The 19,239-nt window shown below is 45.5% G+C and overlaps 1 protein-coding gene across 1 annotated transcript in view; it reads right to left on the bottom strand.

Moving 5' to 3' along the window:
• The window catches only part of KIF13B (kinesin family member 13B), a 176,526-nt gene that overhangs the window by 6,341 nt on the left and 150,946 nt on the right, over nt 1–19,239 (bottom strand). Inside the window, exons 38-39 of the mRNA XM_087816562.1 lie at nt 5,882–5,944; nt 1,239–2,232 (exon numbers count right to left, since the gene is read on the bottom strand). Coding sequence (XP_087672688.1) covers nt 1,239–2,232; nt 5,882–5,944 — 1,057 coding nt within the window. The remainder of the gene's footprint in view (nt 1–1,238; nt 2,233–5,881; nt 5,945–19,239) is intronic.

Genomic DNA, 19,239 nt, shown 5'->3' with positions numbered 1-19,239 from the left:
TGGGAGGAAGGGAGAATGGAAATCAGTCTGGCAGTCCTCAAAATTTTAAACACAGAGTTAACTCGTGGGATCTCCTCAAGACAGGTGAAAATGTGTGTCCACACAAAAATTTATACAGGAATATTCCCAGCAGCATTATTCACAAAAGCCAAAAAGTGGAAACAACCCACATGACTATCAACTGACAAATGATGAACTGGGGGCTGTCCATACAATGGGATAATTTTTGGCCACAAAAAGGAATAACATGGTCCAACTGGGTAAACCTTGAAAACACTGTGCTCAGTGAAATAAGCCAGACACAAAAGCCCACATTTTTTGGGATTCCACTTACGTGAAAGTCCAGACTTAAAACATTTCATATGAATTTAGAGAGACAAGAAGCAGATGAATGGTTACCTAGGGTTTGCGGGCGGGCTGTGTCTTGCTAATGGACATGCGGCTTTTTGGGGGTGATGAACCTACTCTAAAATTAGGTGATGGAAATGGGTGAACAACTTGGTAAATACACAAAGAACTACCGAATTGTACACTGGAAACGGAGATTTTATGCTGCGTAAATTTTCTCACAATAGAGATGTTTTAATAAAACATCTGAAGAACAAATTACTTCCTTAAACCCTGCCCAGTTTTCTGAAAACGAGGCTCCATTTGCTGTAAGCTGTGCCGCTAGAATAAGTCCTCAGAGACCGGCCAGCCTGCAGTGGGTCTTCCATCACTGTGTCACCTGGTATCAATAGTGGGCCCAGGAGTCCTGGAATGTCTTAGGAACCACTGGGCATCCACGGGGCTCAGTAAGGGCGACGTGAGCCCACACGGCAGGTGCAGCTACTGCTACAGTTCAGCTGCAAATGCTTCTGTGACTAAAGAAAGAATAATGGCATTTAAATTCATTACCAGATTTGTAGTAGCTTTCAATTAATGCCTTAGGTTTCTGAGAAACTAAAAAAAGAGAGCCTGACTCTTAAAATGCTCTTGGAAAGTTCAGCTAGAAGAAAAGTCCTCCTTTTGAAAAGTGGTGACTCGCGAGGCTCAGAGATGGAATGACGTGCTCAGGGCACACAGCCAGCTTCCGGCGGGGCAGGGGCAGGGGCGGGGCAGGAGCAGGGGCAGGGGCAGGGGCGGGGCAGGGGCAGGGGCAGGGGCAGGGCAGGGGCAGGGGCAGGGCAGGGGCAGGGCACACACAGTAGCGCGTTCAGCTGCCTCCAGTGCTCGGACTGGTCCTGAGCAGCACTTACCTGAGGGCAAGTCTAGCTCCACTCCAATCCATGTCCCTTCCTGAAAGTCCGTGGGCCCGATGTATCTCACGATGCCCATTTTGTTGGTGCCAACGGTGACATATTCTCCCTCTCGGAGCCACTCTGGGACTTCACTGGCTTCTTCAGAATCGGAGGACACTTCCAGCTTCTCCAGGGCCTGTCCTCCAGAGCTGCCGTCACCCAGCCCTCCCGAGGCCAGCAGGTCCTCCTCAGCACCAGAGGGGCAGCCGGGGTCCCCGCCAAGCATTCGCGTGAACGACTTCAGCTCCGAGGTTCGCACCTTCCGGATTCTGAACGGGGATGCTGGAGAAGGCGACTGGCACAGGAGCTCAGGCACCAGCTGTGGTTTGGGGACATCCAGCTCTAAGCTGGTGGCTGGCTTGGCCTGGTCCTTGGTTTTTCCTAGCGGCTTGGTGGCCGGGGAACCATCACCTCTGCTCTGCGGGCTGGGAGACTCCTGGGGGGCAGAAGCGGGAGGAGGAGCGCGTGAAGCGCCTGCTGCTTCACTCTGCTTCTCTGAGGAAACCGCTCCCTCAGCCTGGGCCGCACTGTAGACGTCACTCCGCGGAGTCTGCTCTGCTGGGACAGGTGGTGACAGAAGGCCGCTCTCGCCCTCCAGCGAGGCAGGGAGGGCGCTGTCTGCGCCAGGGGCGGCAGGTGGAAACGGGGGCTCGGTGTGGCAGGGGACAGGAGGGGGTGAGCCGGGCACCTGCCCCCCCGCCGGGGCCGCAGCATCCAGGCCCGGGGCGAAGGCATCAGACAGCGTGGCGGTGGAGACGCTGTGAGAGAAGTACCCGCTGGAGGCCTCGCTCAGGGGGCTGGGCGGCCCGTCCTGCACTTCGGGGACCTGGGTGTTAGCGACCGCACATTGAGGCGAAGGCACTTGAGTCAGCTTGTCGTGGGTCTTGGCCACAGGGGCAGTCTGCACTGTCACATCCGAGGCCACACTCACTCCCGTGCTCTCCTGCTGAGCCTGCAGCAGGAAAGGGGAAGTGCAGCCGGTTAGAATTCAGGGTTAGCTGTGCATCGCCAGAGAGCGAGGCTGTGTCGTCAGTTGAAGCCTCAGAGCTCTGATGGCGAGAGGGCGGGCACTGCGGGGCAGGAGGACAGCTTGGCTCCAGTATTAGCTCCACCACGCACCTCGTGTGACTGCTCTTCATGCACTTGACCCGAGGGCCCTGTGCTCTGCACACGCTGAGAGCTCAGCCAACACCCTGGGACCTGCCCCTTCCACCTCCTCACCTTCTATATAGAGGTTCTAAGATGCCTGTGGTCCTGTGATTTATAATAAGCAGCATGTACTTGGTCTTTGTCCCCATTTCTGGCACAGAGCTCTTTCTAAAACCCTCAGAATTTTCTAAGCCATAAGAGCAATAAAGGTATCTTGATATTCAGAACAAGCCTCCTCCAACAACTCCTGAGCATATGTTAATAAAGTGGCTTTTAGAAATCCCCTAAGGATGGGGGCTGGCTGCCAGGGGAACCCACCATGTTTAGAGGGTTGGAACTATCAGTCCCACCCCCTGATTTCTGGGGAGCGGAAAGGGGCTAGAGGCAGAATCAATCGCCAATCACCAGTGGCCAATGATTTAATCAACCATCCCTATGCAATGAAACCTCCTTAAAACCCAAAAGGACAGTTTTGGAGAGTTTCTGGGGGTGGTGAACACATGGAGGTGTGAGGAGTGTTGTGCTCCTCCGGGGAGAGTGTGGAAGTTTCTCACCTCTTCCCCATACCTTGTCCTCCGTATCTCTTCCACCTGGCTATGCCTGAGTTACATCCTTTTATAATAAACTAATAATCTAATAAGTAAAATGTTTCTCTGAGTTTTGTGGACCACTCGCTCTAGCAAGTTAATCAAACCCAAGGAGGGGATCATGGGAACCTCAATTTATAGACAGTCAGCAGCACAGGTGACCACCTGGACCTGAGACTGGTGTCTGAAGTGGAGGGCAGTCTGGTGGGGCTGAACCCTTAGCCTGAGGGATCTGACGCTCAGGCAGACAGTGTCAGGATAGGGTTGAATCCTTGGACACCCAGTTGGTGGTAAGGGAAACAACACATATGGGGCTGCCCCCTGGGGTATGGTACAAGGCAGGCTAGACCTCACCACAGAGCGTGGCACACAGTAGGTGCACACCAAAATCTCCATTCTCTCATCCCCCCAGTGCTCCCCCCCCCCCCCCCCCCCCCCCCCGTTTACCTGAACTCAGGCTAAGAACTTTGCTCCCGTGGAAACAGATTCCCTGCCCGCCCACTTCCCAGGAAGACTGAGAATCGCTAGAGGCCAGAAGAACCCTTTCTGCTGCACAACTGAAATGATGATGTCACTGGAGGACCTGAAAGTGCTTCACCAGCTCGGGCTCAAGGAACTGACTCTGGGCCTGCCGATGACTGGCTGCTCCTGGCGGAAAAGCAGTGGAGGAGGAGAGACGGGCTGCCTGCAGGCTGTGTCGCTGCTGAAGGCTGGTCCCCTGTCTGGAGGCCCTCTGATCCCAGGAGACACGGGCCAAGCGGCAGCCAGCCCCCAGGGAGGAGCGGCGGAGGACGGAGCCACAGAGGCTGCTTCACCCTCTCACACTGCTCTGAGTCACTCTGGCAGGGACACACACAAAGCCCCATCTCAGGGGGAATGACGACAGCCACTGCTCATCCAGCCTCTACTGTTTCTGAGGTGCTTGTAGGGTGTTTTCGTGGATAACTTCAGCCACCCGAAGAAGGTGGCAGGTTATCTTTCTATTCCCAATTCACAATGACAGGGGTAAGAGAGACAGCAGGAATGCGGATGGGGTCAGGGCAGTGGCGAGGGTGCTGCTCACAAAAAGAAATATGTTTTCCAATATTTACGGAAAGATTATTTATATTACAGGAATGGCCATTTTCCATTTGAAATCCAGGATTTATTTGAACGGGGAAACAGCTGAGATCTATAAGTCTCTTACAGTTACTTGGCTTAACTCAGCAGTTTGATAAATCACGCATTTTCACGTGAATCGTCATTTATATTCCTGTCTCCAGAGGCCCTCCTTTCCCCACAAGGCACACTTTCAGGGTACGAAATTAACGACACCTCCTGAGATTAACAGCCCATTTTTGTGATGGATCTCTAGGTTGCAAAATTTACTAAATCCAATAGATCAATAACTGTCACCAGCATAAATACTCTAAAAGATTAGGCAATCCTTCAATCATTTTTCTTTTGCCACTTATACATGTTTTATTTATTCTTTTCTATTTTATTTTTAATATCACTGACCAGGCAGGGAGAATACATGAACAAATTACACAAGTCCAGAGTCTGAACAATAGCTGTGATCCTGAAACAGCACGTGTCCCTAGCGCCCTCCTGGTGAGGCCCCATCACTGCCTGATGGACAGCTGTCTGCTCAGGGCCCGCCAGGTCCCGTCCTGAGGAGGTGACACTAGCGTCCATGCCCTAGATTTCCCTGGTACTATCCTACTTGCTTCCACATGAATCCTTTGATGTAGGCCAAAAAGTATTATCACATTCACTTTACAGCATGGCCCAGGGAGGTTAAAGCATTTATCCAGAGCCACCAGTAAGTGAAAAGCACAGGGCTGAGGTCAGATCCGCAGCCACAGCGAAGAGGAGACCCAAGGGCGGACCGGGAGAGGGATGAGGGGAGTGCTGACTGCTGCTTTCCTTCCTGCTGAGCAAGGGAGCAGCCTCTGATTCTTCTATTCTATTCCCTGCGTCTGCACTGCAGGCGGCCACTCCCACTTGACTGCTGTTGATACCGAGAGCGGAAGCCTGTCTGCCCTCCTCGGGCTTTACCCTCACCAGTGACATTTCTAGCAAGTGCCACTAAAGCCTAGACTTGAGAAAACACCGTGAGGAGCAGCAAGGCTGCCCCAAGCTGCAGAGGCCCTGGCAGGCCAGGTGTCCCATTGGCCTGGGGCCCCAGTCCTGCCTCAGCAACATAATAAACACTATCCACGGGGAGGGGGGACCATGGTACATCTTCAGTGAAACTCACGAAGGCCAAGGGCACTGGACTGAAAAGGGCCTCTTACAAAGGAGTGAATTCATGAGGTCTGAATTTTCTTTCCAATGATTTGGCTTTTGTTGTTGTTTCAATAAATAAAATTTTCCTATGAAGATAATAGCATTTCCTGAGAGAACAGGCGCACAGTGGGAGAAAAGGGACCTGCTATTTATTCATGAGCCGAGGAGTGCTGTTCATCTGCGGGAGATCGTAAGAGGCTGCTTTTCTCCCCAGCTTAGCATTCGTCTTTTCACGCTGATACGTGGATCAGAATGAAATGTAAAACTGAAAATTAAGCACACACTTAGAATAAGGAGACTGTTCTGTTTATAGAAATCGCCTGTGCCTGGCAGTGGGCTATTAAAGCAGCAGACGACATTAGCAGTCAAGCACCTCAAAGTTTAGCAATCATATGATTAACAAGTTGAAAATAGCAAGTGTAACAGAGAAAATATAGAGGGAGAAGACAGTGGCCTATATTATGGTTAATTATCAAAATGGGAATGCTAGAATAAAACAACCACGGGTGTGGACTCAACAATTACAGCATCGGCCCACCCACTGTATGTGGGGCAGCCACCAGCAAGGATGCCACCCCTGGACCCCTAACTCACCGCCGCCGCCCTGGGCGTCCTGGGATCGGGAAGGGCAGACTGCACCATGATGCGGGGCACCGGCTAGGAAAACAAGGGAACAGGCAGTTAGGCGTCAGGGATCAAGAGGAGCAGAACAGAGATAACCAGAGAGGGTTTCAACCGGATAGACTGGAGAGGCCATCGACTTTCAGGAATTCTAACAAGTCACTGCCAGCTAGGCCTGCCAAGGGACAGGGACCGTCACACTATACAAGGAAATCGAAGAAATGAGGAGCAGACCAAGTGTCTCCCCCGACCCCCAATGTGGCAGCACAGACCCAGGCTGAAGTCAGTAATGTGCACGGGGGGGTCACACACCCGCAGGCTCTCCTCCCACTCATCTGCGACACAAGGGCTGTGTCCGTGCACATAAGCGTCACAGGACTGTCTGGAGAGAAGTTACTGGGCCGGGAAAGATCAGGAGAGGCTTCAGGCAGGAGGCGGAACGCAAACCACACCTCAGTGGCCCAGGAAACTGATGGTGTAAAAGGAGGACTGGAGAGTGTAGTCAGAGGACGTGAGGTGTAAGGAAGCCAGTCTGGCTGGGGCACAATTCTGGGCATAAGACGGACCAGGAAGGTACAGGGAGAGAGGTTTTGGTATCTGAAACTAACCTAACCAGGGAGCATGGTCAGGACCGCCACGGGCGCCTGAGCTGAGAGAGCAGGAGGTTGAGGAAAATGATCTGGTGGTGGAAGGCAAACTGACTGGAGAAATATTTGAAGACTGATGTAGGCAAATCCCTGATGAGACGCCAGCAACAGAGCAGGTGTGGGTAGGAGCCTGAACACGGGGTGCAAGCATCACAAGAAAGGACTTTGGTACTTGTGGATACCCCATTCAAGTCACATTAAAGAAGAAGAATTAAAAAGTGATTAGCATCAGGACAAGGAAAAGGGATGTCAGGGGAAGGAGATGGAATCAGAAATTCACTTAGTAGCGACTGAGTTTACAAGGGCAGTGGGACTGTGGAGCTGACATCACTATCTTGAAGAAACCAGGACTCCACCACCTCTCCTCCCTCAACCAAGCTCCCTCCCCTCCCCGGTCTCCCTGCTCCGATGGAGCAGTCAGGACCTCAGAATGCCGCTCTAAGAGGGTCCATCCTGGCAGAACAAACATTCCTGGTCCTCTCTCACAAGAGAAGTGAAAACTGGGTGTTGAAGTTTGTTCCTATGCAGCAGGAACAAATCTAAACAAATGGTCACCGATCTAAACACTGAGAAACAGGGATTCCATATCTTCCTATCTCCTTTCTCGGGTCCCGAGCACTCCAGATCCTCCCTGTGGTGTCTCTGGGTGTCTGAGGCTCCTATGATGTTGAAACTCCCCGGACAGTCTGGGGATACTAAGGCTGGACAGCCAAAGTGTTGCGTCCTACCGGGCAGACCTAACTCTTAACTGAAGGGAGGAGAGCCAGTGGCTCAGTTCGGTTGAGGGTGACCTGAGTTCTGAGCACAAAGTCACTGCTTACTGCAAAAGTACCACTGTAACCAATCAGGCCCTGAGCTGCTTTGGGGAGAAAAGTGCTAGAGGGACTCATTCTGCTGAAGGTAAGGGAACAGTGATGATTTGAGAAGAGGAACCGAGGAGAGGCAATTAAGTAGGAAATGTAGGAGATAAGGCTAGAGATGGAAGGCTAGGAACAGGCTAAGGGATACACACTTTACCCTGCAAACATGGAGTCACTGGGGATTTAGGGCCAGGAAGAGCTCGAGTCAGAGTTGCGTGTAAGAAAGGCAATGTGAGTGGCAAAGGACAGAGAGAGGACGCCCTGGTGGCAGCAATTGCATGACAAGGGCCTCCAGCCTCTCCCTCAATTCCTTGACCTGGAAGGAGTCTCCGTTCAACTCCCCGGGCACATAACCTCTTCCCTCTCTCAAAGCCCCTCCAGTTCATCCTCATAGGAGTCTCCATTTCCCTACTCTGCAATCAGAAGTTTGACAATGGAGTTATTTTCGGCAAGTATGCTCCTCTACCACAGAGTCCTTGAATGCAGGGGCCACTATCGTTACGCTTATTTTCCCCAGACTGTCTGAATTCCCCACAAATGGAAAGGTATTCAGAGCATATCTCTTAGTAAAGGTAGAAAAAGGTTTATTAAATTTGGACTAAAAATACTTACATTCTTTAGTTAGATTTTATTTAAAATAGATGAGGCTGGGACAAACCATTCCCCCTTACAGCATAAAAACATAAAAATCCTACTAATGATGGAGCTATGACCACCCAGGATGAAACCTTTTCTAAGATGATATAACTCCTGCCCTCCTAAATAAAGCAAAGAAACATAATTTACGCTTTTCTTTATGACTCAGAATAATTAGAAAATTCCAGTAACCGCTTAAAAAATATTAGCTGAAATGAATTATAGGCCCATATTGGCTGAGACTATGAAGGAACACAGTGGACCATAGGGATTCCCGGTGCCCTGACTTCATGGCTCTGGGCTACCAAACTGAGAACCTCAGGTCTGCCCCTTACAGATTTCCTGTCACCGTCACTCACACTCAATGGCCACTTCTTAATCAGGCAACATGTTTCATAAAGATGCTACCAGACCCCCATTCAGATAAAATGTGAACCAGGAAAGAGAATAATTAGATACGCCGGGAATGGCTAAAAACGATGTCAAAAATAAGATCAGATCAAGTCTGAGTGGGCTGTGAGGGTAATGACAATATGTGGACCACACCTACTCTTCCTGTCCAGGCACCAGGAACATTGCGGTGCTTCCCCCTGGGGAGTGCTAGGTAGTGGTGGCTGCCAGGTACCAACTTGGACAACAGGAATCACATGAAGATACTTCTCCAATAGAAGTGTCTGAAAGGGACAGGCTAATGAGAGTGGGGTCTAGACATACAAGACTGGCCACATGTTCATTTTTATCGAAGCTAGGTAACGGGTACATAGAGATTTACCACAGGATCCTCTCTACTTTGTATATTTCAAATTTCCCCCAAACACCGCCCTACATGAAGAAGGCAACTGGGGCTGCAAGTCACTGTCAAATAAGCTCCGTGGAGAACACAAAGATCAGAAAGACACAGGTGCCCTGGCGGGTTTTCTCAGTGGTTAGAGCATCGGCCCATGGACTGAAGGGTCTCGGGTTCCCTTCCGGCCAAGGGCACGCACCTCCGCTGCAGGCTCCATCCCTGGCCCAGTCGGGGCACATGCAGGAGGCAACCAATCAGTGTGTCTCTCTCATGTCAACGTTTCTCTCTCTCTGTCTCTCCCCCTCCCTTTCACCTTTCACTTTCTCTAAAAGAAAATTAATGGAAAAAAATTAATGAAAAAAAAAAGGAAAGACTCAGGCTTTGCTCTCGACAGACTGGCAGTCTAGTTTGTGGGAAGGACATCTATGTAAATAACTAAACTGTCAAGAAAAAGGACAGACATTAGAATGGACATTTCAAAAGCAAGGGATCAACAGGACAGGCCTAGAATACCTTCGTGAGGGTGATTTTACTCTGAGGCAGGCCTTGAACACAGGCATTTCCCAGGCAGAGGACACTTCAAACACGAAGATGGTATGACAAAGTCAGGATGGAAAAGAGCTACCTGTGCCTGATGTGTCCCCTCTGCTCACATCTCTGCCCTGGGAAAAGCTACTCAATCGTCTAGGAGGTCTTGGAGGAGAGGACCTAGACTGGTGAGCACTGGGCAGAGGGAAGGAAGGTTAGGGCCACGTGGAGGGGGCCTTGTGAGCATATGGTTGATTTTCACAGGCAATAAAGAGCTACCAAAGGTTCCTGAATGAAGCGGATAAGAGCTATGTCTACGGAGTATTGGTCCTTAAGTAGGGGAGATACGAAATGTGGAGAAATCAATTAAGAAGTTGCTTTAATGGTTCGGTGGATAGCTAATAAGAGCCTGAATTTGGATAGTAAGAGGAAAAGAAAAGAGAAATAAAAATTTAGGTATATAAAGGAGACTGTTGAACACTTGAAAAGAGTTGGCTATGGTAGGGGGAACAAGAGTCAAAGATGACGCGCAGGAAGTTGGTGACCGTGAAATTAGCAGAAACCATGTTGGTGCGTGTGCATGTGCGTGTGCGAGGGCTGGGCGGTACTTAGCTTTCTATTTTTGGCAATGGCCTGTGATGAATTCAGCAACCTTATTAAGGTACCAAAAATACCTACAAAGTATACTGAAATCTAAAGTGTGCCATTTGTCCTTCACACATAGCAGCTCAAATTTCCAAATGTGTATTGTTTGCATTTTAATGCTCTTTTGCATATCCCCTGTGCAGGCAGTTGCCTCCTATTTCAGGAGCTCAAAACATTTCAGATCATAAGCTCATTAATCCTTACGACACATCTGGTAACTATTAATAAAAATGACTGCAAAGTATTTTGCAGCTATAAATATTAAGGAGAAGCCCCAAGAGGCCATCGAATATAAGTATAATTATCTACATTTCACAGCGCAGAAACCAAGGCTCAGAGATATTTATCTAATGGCTAAATGCATTGGGGCTGCCCAGTGAGTTAGTGACAGAGACGGAAAAGGGCTAAGGTCTTAAGCGCCAGGTAAACCTGCAACCACTCTGTCCACTGGGCACTGCTAAAACTTAGCCGATGAGCAGGTTACTGGCAAGGGAACTGCTTAGAAATATTTCAGGGGAAAGATAATGATCACTTTAACTTTGGCTTTCATAGGCCACATGAATGAAAATAGGGCAGATTAGCTCAGAATTTCATAATTTGGCATAAAAACTATTTTGGAGACCCCTTTGCTAGAAGAACAAAGTTTAGCTCCTGGGGCATGGGACATGAACGACCCTCACCTCTCTGTGGGGTTGCAGCCTTCCCTGGCTTGTTGTGCTAACCCACCCTGAACTCCCCAAATACACGGCTTTGCCAGAGCCTTCCTCTCGCTGTGTCTCCCCTGGGGAGTCATGTTCCACCTGGTGAATAACTATTCGTTTTAAAGTCTCAGCTCAAGCATGACTTACTTTTCCTGAAATTGTAGTAGAAATGCCCACCGCCTTCAGTGAGGCACCCAGACATACACGTATTATCGCACCTAAAGCACCATCCCACTTATGTTCATGTCTCCTAAGGGAACTCCTCTAAACCAAGCTCTCTGAGGGCAGGATTGTGTCTCGTTCATGTCTGTATCCCCACATAAGACAGAAACTCAATGCTTGTTGGATGAACAAACAATAAGTGAATGAACCAATTACTTAAGTGCCATGAAGAAGGCTGAACTGCACAGTTATAAAGAATTTGAAAAACAACAGCCATTCCAAAACTTGAGCTTAGGTGTAGGTAGAGGGGAGAAGAAATATCAGTTGAAGCCAAAAATAATCACTTTGTTTAGAAAACCACTGATTTTTTCTGACACCTTTTGTTTGAAAATGAACCTTTCCTAATAACCACCCCGTATCCCGAATATGATAAATTCTTAAATGTCATTTTCTAATGGTTCCTAAGTTAATAAGATCCTCTAAGTTTTTAAAACTCGAACCAATCATTGAAATCAAAGCACAGGAATATACAATAAGAGGTGTAATACTTACTTCTGCTACTAATAACCACTAGCCTACCTTTGATTTTCATGCTGGTAATGAAGCGAGAAAAACATAAGAAATGAAACCAAGCAGGGCAGTGCATATTAACAAGATGCTTCCTGATCTTCTAGAATGTTCTGATAAAATAAACAATGGATAAAATCAGACAAGTACAGTCTCTAAAGATCAACCCTCGGCAATAACCCAATCAATATAACATGTTTTATAAAGGTTATGTTAATCAGAGGCAGGTAAGGTTAGGCTGGAAGAATAGGAATGGGAAGGTCGCAGGAGGAAAGCAGGTAGCACCTGGCACTGGGGCAGAGATGGGCACTTTAGCCACTGTCCTCCGGTGCCTTCCAGGACTGGTTCACACGGCCAGCTCCTCACCTCACAGACAAGCCCTGGATTCACACTCTGCCTGTCCAGGGAGATCTGGTACGAGAGTGTTCGCGGCGATGACGCCGGCACTTTGTTCATGTGGCAGTTACAGTTCTTATTTTAAATGCTTGGCAGCACTCGAATTGATCCACCAGTCCCTTGTTTGTGTAGACCTGATCCCCTCTGGGCGTGCGGGTCTGGATGGTGCTAATCCAGTCCACAGGAATTCCCTAAGCAGCGCCACCCAGCAAGGACAACGGATGGCCACCAGCTGGTCCCTGTCAGACACTTACCCTACCTGCCATGTGCCCCTTTCAACAGTGACATTAAAGTATCGAAGTGCCAAGCATGGAAAGGTAACTTCATTTTTGCTGGCCAATGTTATAATCCCTCGTGAGGTTTTTACCACACTTGAATATTCTTCAAGTTTTATCTTCCTCAAATGCACCCTCTAAACTGCAGTCAGAGGAGCTCTCCCAAATACAAATTTGATCATCCCACTTCCCTGCTTTAAAGCTGTCAACGATCCCCCACCGCCCACAAGTAATTTTTTCAGGAAGGAAATGACCAAGGAAAGGAACAGGGACAGGCCCTACTCAGTGTATTCCCATGCTTTACCAGGCCCGCCGGCAAACGCTGCAGATTCATTCAATCTTCACTTGCGGTTTTTAATCAAATCCAGTGAAATTAAGATCACAACTGTGCATTAAAGCTTGCTTCTTGAAAATGAACCTCAGTTCTGCCACTCGCTAGGCTCTGTAGCCTCAGACAATGTGCTAGCCCACCCGAGCCTCATTTACCTCGGTATCTAACTCAGTCCCTAATACCACCTCTGACTCGCACTGCCCAATGCGGCAGCCACCAGCGCCACAAAGCCCCTGAAATGCAGTTAGTGTGGCAGAGGAAGTGAATTTTTTTACTTTACCTAATTTTAATCGATAACGTGTAAATTAAAAATTAAAGTGCCTTTACGTTTGGAACAGCTTGGGCATGTGGATCTATGTTTTCGGCTTTATGAACTCTAAATACAGATCAAGCATTTCGGACAAAAATTTAGTACCTGAATTAAGATGTGCTAAAAATGTAAAATACACACCTGATTTTGAGGGCTGCACAGAAAAAGAGATGGGGCTGTCTCAGTGAGTTTTTTATACTGATTACAGGTTGAAATGGCAATATTATGAATATAATAGGTTAAGTAAATCATATTATTAAAATTAATCTGATCTCTTTCTTTTTACTTTTTGAAATGTGGCTACTAGAAAATTTAAAATGACATGTGTGGCTTCCATTCTCTTTCCATCAGACAGCGCTGGTCTAACCCAGCACTGTTCTCAGCTGATGCAATACAACCCCCGGCACACAGCGAGCATGCTGCAACATGTCATGGTTCTCTAATCGTTAGAATAGTGTGTCTTGTCTTCCAAGATATTTCTAGGTTGGCTTACTATAAGCGCATTTTAAAAATATTTTTTTAAATTTTATTTATTGATTTGAGAGAGGGAAGAAAGAGAGAGAGAGAAACACTGACTTGTTGTTCCACTTATTTATACAGACATTGGTTGCTTCTTATATATGCCCTGACTGGGGATCAAACCTGCAACCTTGGCGTATCGGGATGACGCCCTAACCAACTGAGCACCCAGCCAGGGCTATAAGCATATTTTAAAACAATCAACAATGATATCTGACCTAAAAAATCTAAAGTTTCTACTTATGTTTAGCAGCCCCAAAGCCACTGAGGATACAACCAGACTCATTAATTCCACTTTCTTCCAAACAAAGAACCTTAGGTTTTATCAACTTACCATTCACAAACAGGTACCAGGTGCCTACTAGATTGTGCCAGGAGCTGGGGATATAGTATGAGCAAAGCCAAACACTGTCCCTATGCTACTCAGAAACAGGCACTCAGGGTCTAACTCCTGATATTCCTATTTAACTTTAATTGCACATAACTAAAAGGCTCATTTCTTCTATCAACAAGTAAACTCTTTTACCAGTGGATAAAAGTGAAAAAGACCATCCAAATAGACTTTTTGTTTCATTATATATGTATTAGTTCAAGTTATTAGAGGTACTACATATAGAAAAATGTAAATACTAATATTTCTGGAGTTCTCCGAAAAGATACAGTTTCTTATTTTTAGAATTTATCTAGTTTACTTTTGAATTTTCTACATGATAATTGCTAAAACTTATTTAAATATTTGTATGAAAAAATAATTTATATTTTTAAAAAGGAGAATGTAATATTTATGTCATCCAAAATAACAGTTATTTGTTTTTCTAATTTCCATGAAGGATAAAGGATGTTTACTTAAAACACAGAATATTTGTTAATCTAAAAATGTAAAAATAGGGTCTAAACCTAGACTGTTACCAGTTTGGTATACCTTATCAGCTAAAAACGGTTTTTATATTTTTAAATTGTTGAAATAAAATAATACTTTGTGACCTGTAAAAATTACATGACATTCAAATTTCAGTGTTATGAATAAAGTTTTATTGGAACATAACCAGACTCATTTGTTTAGTATTGTCTATGGCTACTACTGACAGAGGCTATATGGCCTGCAAAGCCTAAAATAGCACTATCCAGCCCTTTACAAAAAACTTTGCCAATCCCTGATCTACAGAATCATAAAAAAACATACAATTCCAGTTTCTGAAAAATGAGTCTCTTAACTCCTCTACTGCCTCAGGAACTATCTTATTGTCATTCTTTTTCAGATCAGCTACTAACCCTGATTCTGAAGACAACTTTGCCAACTTAGAATCTCTAAATATGTCAATACAGTGCCCCGCATTGTGGGGCAAAGACAGACACCAAAATATTATGATTTTGGAAAACTGAAACAGAAATAAGCGTCTTCTGCCTAAGAATTCATCCCTAGAGCAACTGACCAGAAATCACTTGCCTCGAATTTTAGAAGTCTGCACTCCTGGAGGCTTGTGCAAACTTCCCTTTGCTAACTCGAGAACAGTGAAAGTAGCATACCATATCCAAATATAGTTACTATTGCGGCACTAAATTACAGGGGAAAATGCTCATCTACATTATTTGTTCAAGAACCCGAATCATTAAGGAAAACCAAAGGCTAGAGAACAAGGCTAGATCTTTTTCCTAAGTTTAGTTAGTTACGATGATGAACCCTTAGACACAGGGATAAGCACTTATATGGTCCCTGAGTAGCCTAAAACAGCACCTTCACACACAAGGGAAGGACCAGTAGCTGGTTTGTTTTTCCCATTTTATATGTGGAAGGATCACTGACGTGAACGATGGAATCTTTTTAATTGGCACCACAGATGTTGAGGGTGCTGCTCTCTCCTCGAGGCTTTGTCCGTCTCCCACACTGGAAGCTGTCCTGAAACTGGACAAAACTCCCTGCGGTTGACAAGGCTGCACTAAGCAAAGTGCAGGACACTGAACACATTGTATGCGGGAAACATATTTATACATTTTACGTTGACTGGTGGTAGAACGCGCAATAAAAACCACCCGCAAACAATGTGTGAAAAGGGGCAGAGTGAAAGAGATGGGCCGGAAATGTGACTGTGCTTTTGGTGGTGGGCATTAAATCCGAGCATTAACTCTTTAATTCCCCAGATGAACCAAAGATGCCATTTGGAGTCCTTAAGTTTGAATTACATAAATAGCTTCATCTGAACACAAACTCCTGGATACATGAAAAAAGCTATTATGCCAAATTAATTCAATCTAACTAATTAGAGAGCAGGAAGTTCTTTCAATTATTGTATGTGCTGTCTGAGAAAGACACTTGACTATGAGTACAGATTTCATTAATTGCAGTTCATTATTTTCCAGATTAGTTACTAAACTTGCATCAGAAGGTCAAAGACAGCAATTTTGTCAGCTGTCACCTCCTCCAGTGCAGTGTCTTTGCATTTCTGGGACTCAGAAATTGATGACAAACAAAAACAAATCTTCATAACAATGAGGAACATGAGTCTTTATGAAAACGTTCAAACCAAACAATTTTGTAAAATATTAGAATCTTTGTTTCTAAATCTTCTAATAAACTGTTAACTTCTAGCTTACAAGAAAAGATCATGAGTCTTTTCAAATATTGGAATATAATGCTCCCCAAGTATAGCATCTTGATCTGAGAACCTGCTGATTCCAAAGAATAAGTTAATAAACATTAATCTTTCCACTGGAGTTCCACCGTGGTCGTATCTTTGCATGAAGGAGAGAACTGAACATTCTTGTTTGGAAATGTCAAGGACACTCTGATTAAAAGCACTTTTTTGATAATAATCATTCCTTCATTATACAACTTCCGCATCTCTCCCACCTACGCTCACAATGCAAACATGAGGAATGAGTGGAACAGGGCCCATTCCGTCCCTCGGATCTTACCTGGACTATTTTTATATGCTCAAAATCTTATTTTTTAAAAATAGAAGTGACAGGAATCCCATGGTTTTTAAAGAGTGTATCCTGCTACCTAGAAACCATTTGACTTATCCACAGCCGTCCCCGTCCCCTTCATTAATTTCATTGCTGTCGCCCATGCCTTTCACGCGGCGGCCGCAGGAGCCCGCCGCACACGATCCTCCCCCGCCTGCGGGTCCATCTGCCCCGAATGCTTATACAGTCGGATCCCTCAGTCATTGTTTGGTCAGACTATAAATAACTCCTTTAACCTTTCCTCATAAATCACTCCTGATGTTATTCTCTGAAATCATTCCAACTGGTCAATGTATTTCTAGTAGTAACACAGGCAGAGCTGAGTGTAGTAACCTAAGTGTGGTCTAATTATGCCAAAGAGCCCCCGCGGGCAGCCTTTGGGGGGTTCGTGTGAGCTTCTTCATTACTGTGACTGCTTCAGAGAAGGAGTCTTAAGTCTCCAAACTAACCTGGGACAGAAACAGGAACGGGAAGACGTTTTAATACCGTTCATAATAGGTGGGAAATGGAGAGAGAAATGGCCTTAAAAACGATGAAAAGAGAAAGTTGGCGGTAGGGCAGAAATAGGAATACGCCTTCATCCATGGTCAGTGTGGTTACCGTGTACTGTCCCTCTCGATCCGCAAACCAATTTGGGGTTTTTTGTTTTGATTTTTTTGTGTTGTCTCACATGATAAATCTTAAGCAACATTACTATTTATTATCTTACGCAATATTAATATCAATATTCACCCCTTCTTATACTATAATATTGATCCAGATTATTTCTGTTTTTAGGTATATGCACTGATTTCTATTTTCTGGGTCCTATCTTCAATGTCATTCTAAAACCTACAATTTTTTAGTCTGTTGTTGATTATTTAATGATTATTTATACAGGCTGCCAAAGTTAGTGAACTAACAAGGCACTAGCTGCAAATAAACAGAATCAAAAGAGAGAGCAAGGTCCACAGTGTTTGTGTAGCCCTTACGCTACTGGTGAGTCAACCTCACACAGACCCACGGCAGAGCCGGCACTGAGCAGGGTGATCTAGAACATCGACCAGCATGAATTTTTGTTTTAGGCTGACCAGATTGGTGATTCAGGTGAAGGCCATGGTGTTCCTTAATTTCTACAATGTATTGAACAAAGTTTCCCATAATCTCTCTGGCAGAGAGAAATGTGGGTTGGAGATGGAAGTTACTAAACATGTAGAGCTGACATGTGTTGCTCTTTCTGTGACTTGAGGAATGGTCTCTAGTTGCACATGACAGGGTTCTCTCTTCTGCCCTATAACGTTCAGTATTTTATAGTTCAAATGCAGACAGACTGTACCCTTTAAAAGTTTGTAGAAGAGGCCTGGCTGGTGTGGCTCAGCGGTTGAGCATGGACCTATAATCCACGAGATCAGGGTTCGATTCCCGGTCAGGGTACATGCCGGGGTTGCGGACTCCTTCTGAGGCAGGGGGCTTGCAGGAGGCAGCTGATCAATGATTCTCTCATCATTGATGTTTCTATCTCTCTCTCTCCTCTCCCTTCCTCTCTCTGAAATCAATAAAAATGTATTTAAAAAAAATTTTTATAGATGATACCTAGAACATGTAAATAAGTACTCAAAAAATATCTTGACAGCCTAGAAAGGTTAAAACAAAATCAAGATGCAAATTTTAGAAATGAATCTAAAGTTCCTTATTTAAGCATTTTTACACACCAATTAAACAACACAGTGATAAAAGAGAACTCATTGACAAGAGTGTACACAAATAAACAGAAAAAAAAGTAATGTTAATTGACCAGAAGCAGGATGAGCTAGTAATACTTGCCTTTAAAGAAAGAGAGGGAGTGCAATCCTGTGCTACCTTGGTAGAGGTACATTATTTAGAAGAGAGAGATAATAGTTGCACTATTTTCAAGCACAGGGATTACTATATCACTTCCGGGCTCCCCACTGTAAGCAAGACCTTAGCAAGACAACCGAAGAATGATGAAGCGTTTATTGAGATGTAGTTGATGAATCTACAGCTGTAAAGTCTGGAGTAAGCCTAAAAGGACACAGAAACTCCTCCTCCCCTCTAACTCTTGAGTAATAGCAGAGAAAACTCTGAGGCAAAGTCTGGTTGGAAATAAGCCAACCTTTCCCCTAGAAGACAGAGGTTCCACCGGGAGGCGAAGGCTAGATTATCAAAAAAAGTAAGGACCTCAACTTTCAGGTTTCAAATCTGAATGTGAATGGGATGCCATTAAAAAAGTTGGGGACACTAAAGTAGTCAATACCGCACTGTTCTTGTTGCTCATATTCTGAAATTCCACTGGCACTAAAGAGCTGCATTTCCCAGGATAAAACATCATTCAGGTATAACAACATATTTAATGTGGCCCAAGCAGTGGAACCTGTATATTGATACTGTCATTTAAAATAATTTACTTCTCTTAGAGCTTTAGCAGAGATAGTCATGAACTGAGATGAACACAAGCATCCTTGATCAACTAAATCCAAAACCATAAGCAGTTTCCCCTCCTTTAGGAACGGTTCTTTAGTGGAACTTATATCAACCCAGAAAGGAAGTTCATCAGTATGTCTTGATATCTCAAATCCCCACTCAGATGTGATTCTCTCACCTCTAAACTGTAACTGTACACATAGTCCTTTATACCACTGTATGACCCTTGGTATCTACAAACTATCTAATGTTATAATCTGCATATATATCACGGTCAATTAACCAATATACATTTTGTTATTGATGTGCCCCCGCCCTCAAGGATTACATCCTAGAGATAATCAATAAACACGGACATTACACTAACTCTCAAGGAGGAAATTAAGGATGGTGCCCCAGTGCACTGTGTTAAAGGCTCTGTTTCAGTGTGGCTGGTCAAGGCCGCTCTAACCCAGACGCACTTCCTCGCGGCAGCCATTCTCGGCCACTCCAGTGGTGAACCGCTCTACAAGACAACTAAAAGCCATGCAAAGACGGCAAAGAGCAGTCCAAACGAAAGGAAAAAATACCTCTTAAGACCAA

This window comes from Miniopterus natalensis, chromosome 4 (assembly GCF_054644295.1).
Source record: "Miniopterus natalensis isolate mMinNat1 chromosome 4, mMinNat1.hap1, whole genome shotgun sequence".
In the NCBI taxonomy this organism is placed as follows: Eukaryota; Metazoa; Chordata; class Mammalia; order Chiroptera; family Miniopteridae; genus Miniopterus; species Miniopterus natalensis.
This window is presented reverse-complemented; position numbering and strand designations above follow the sequence as displayed.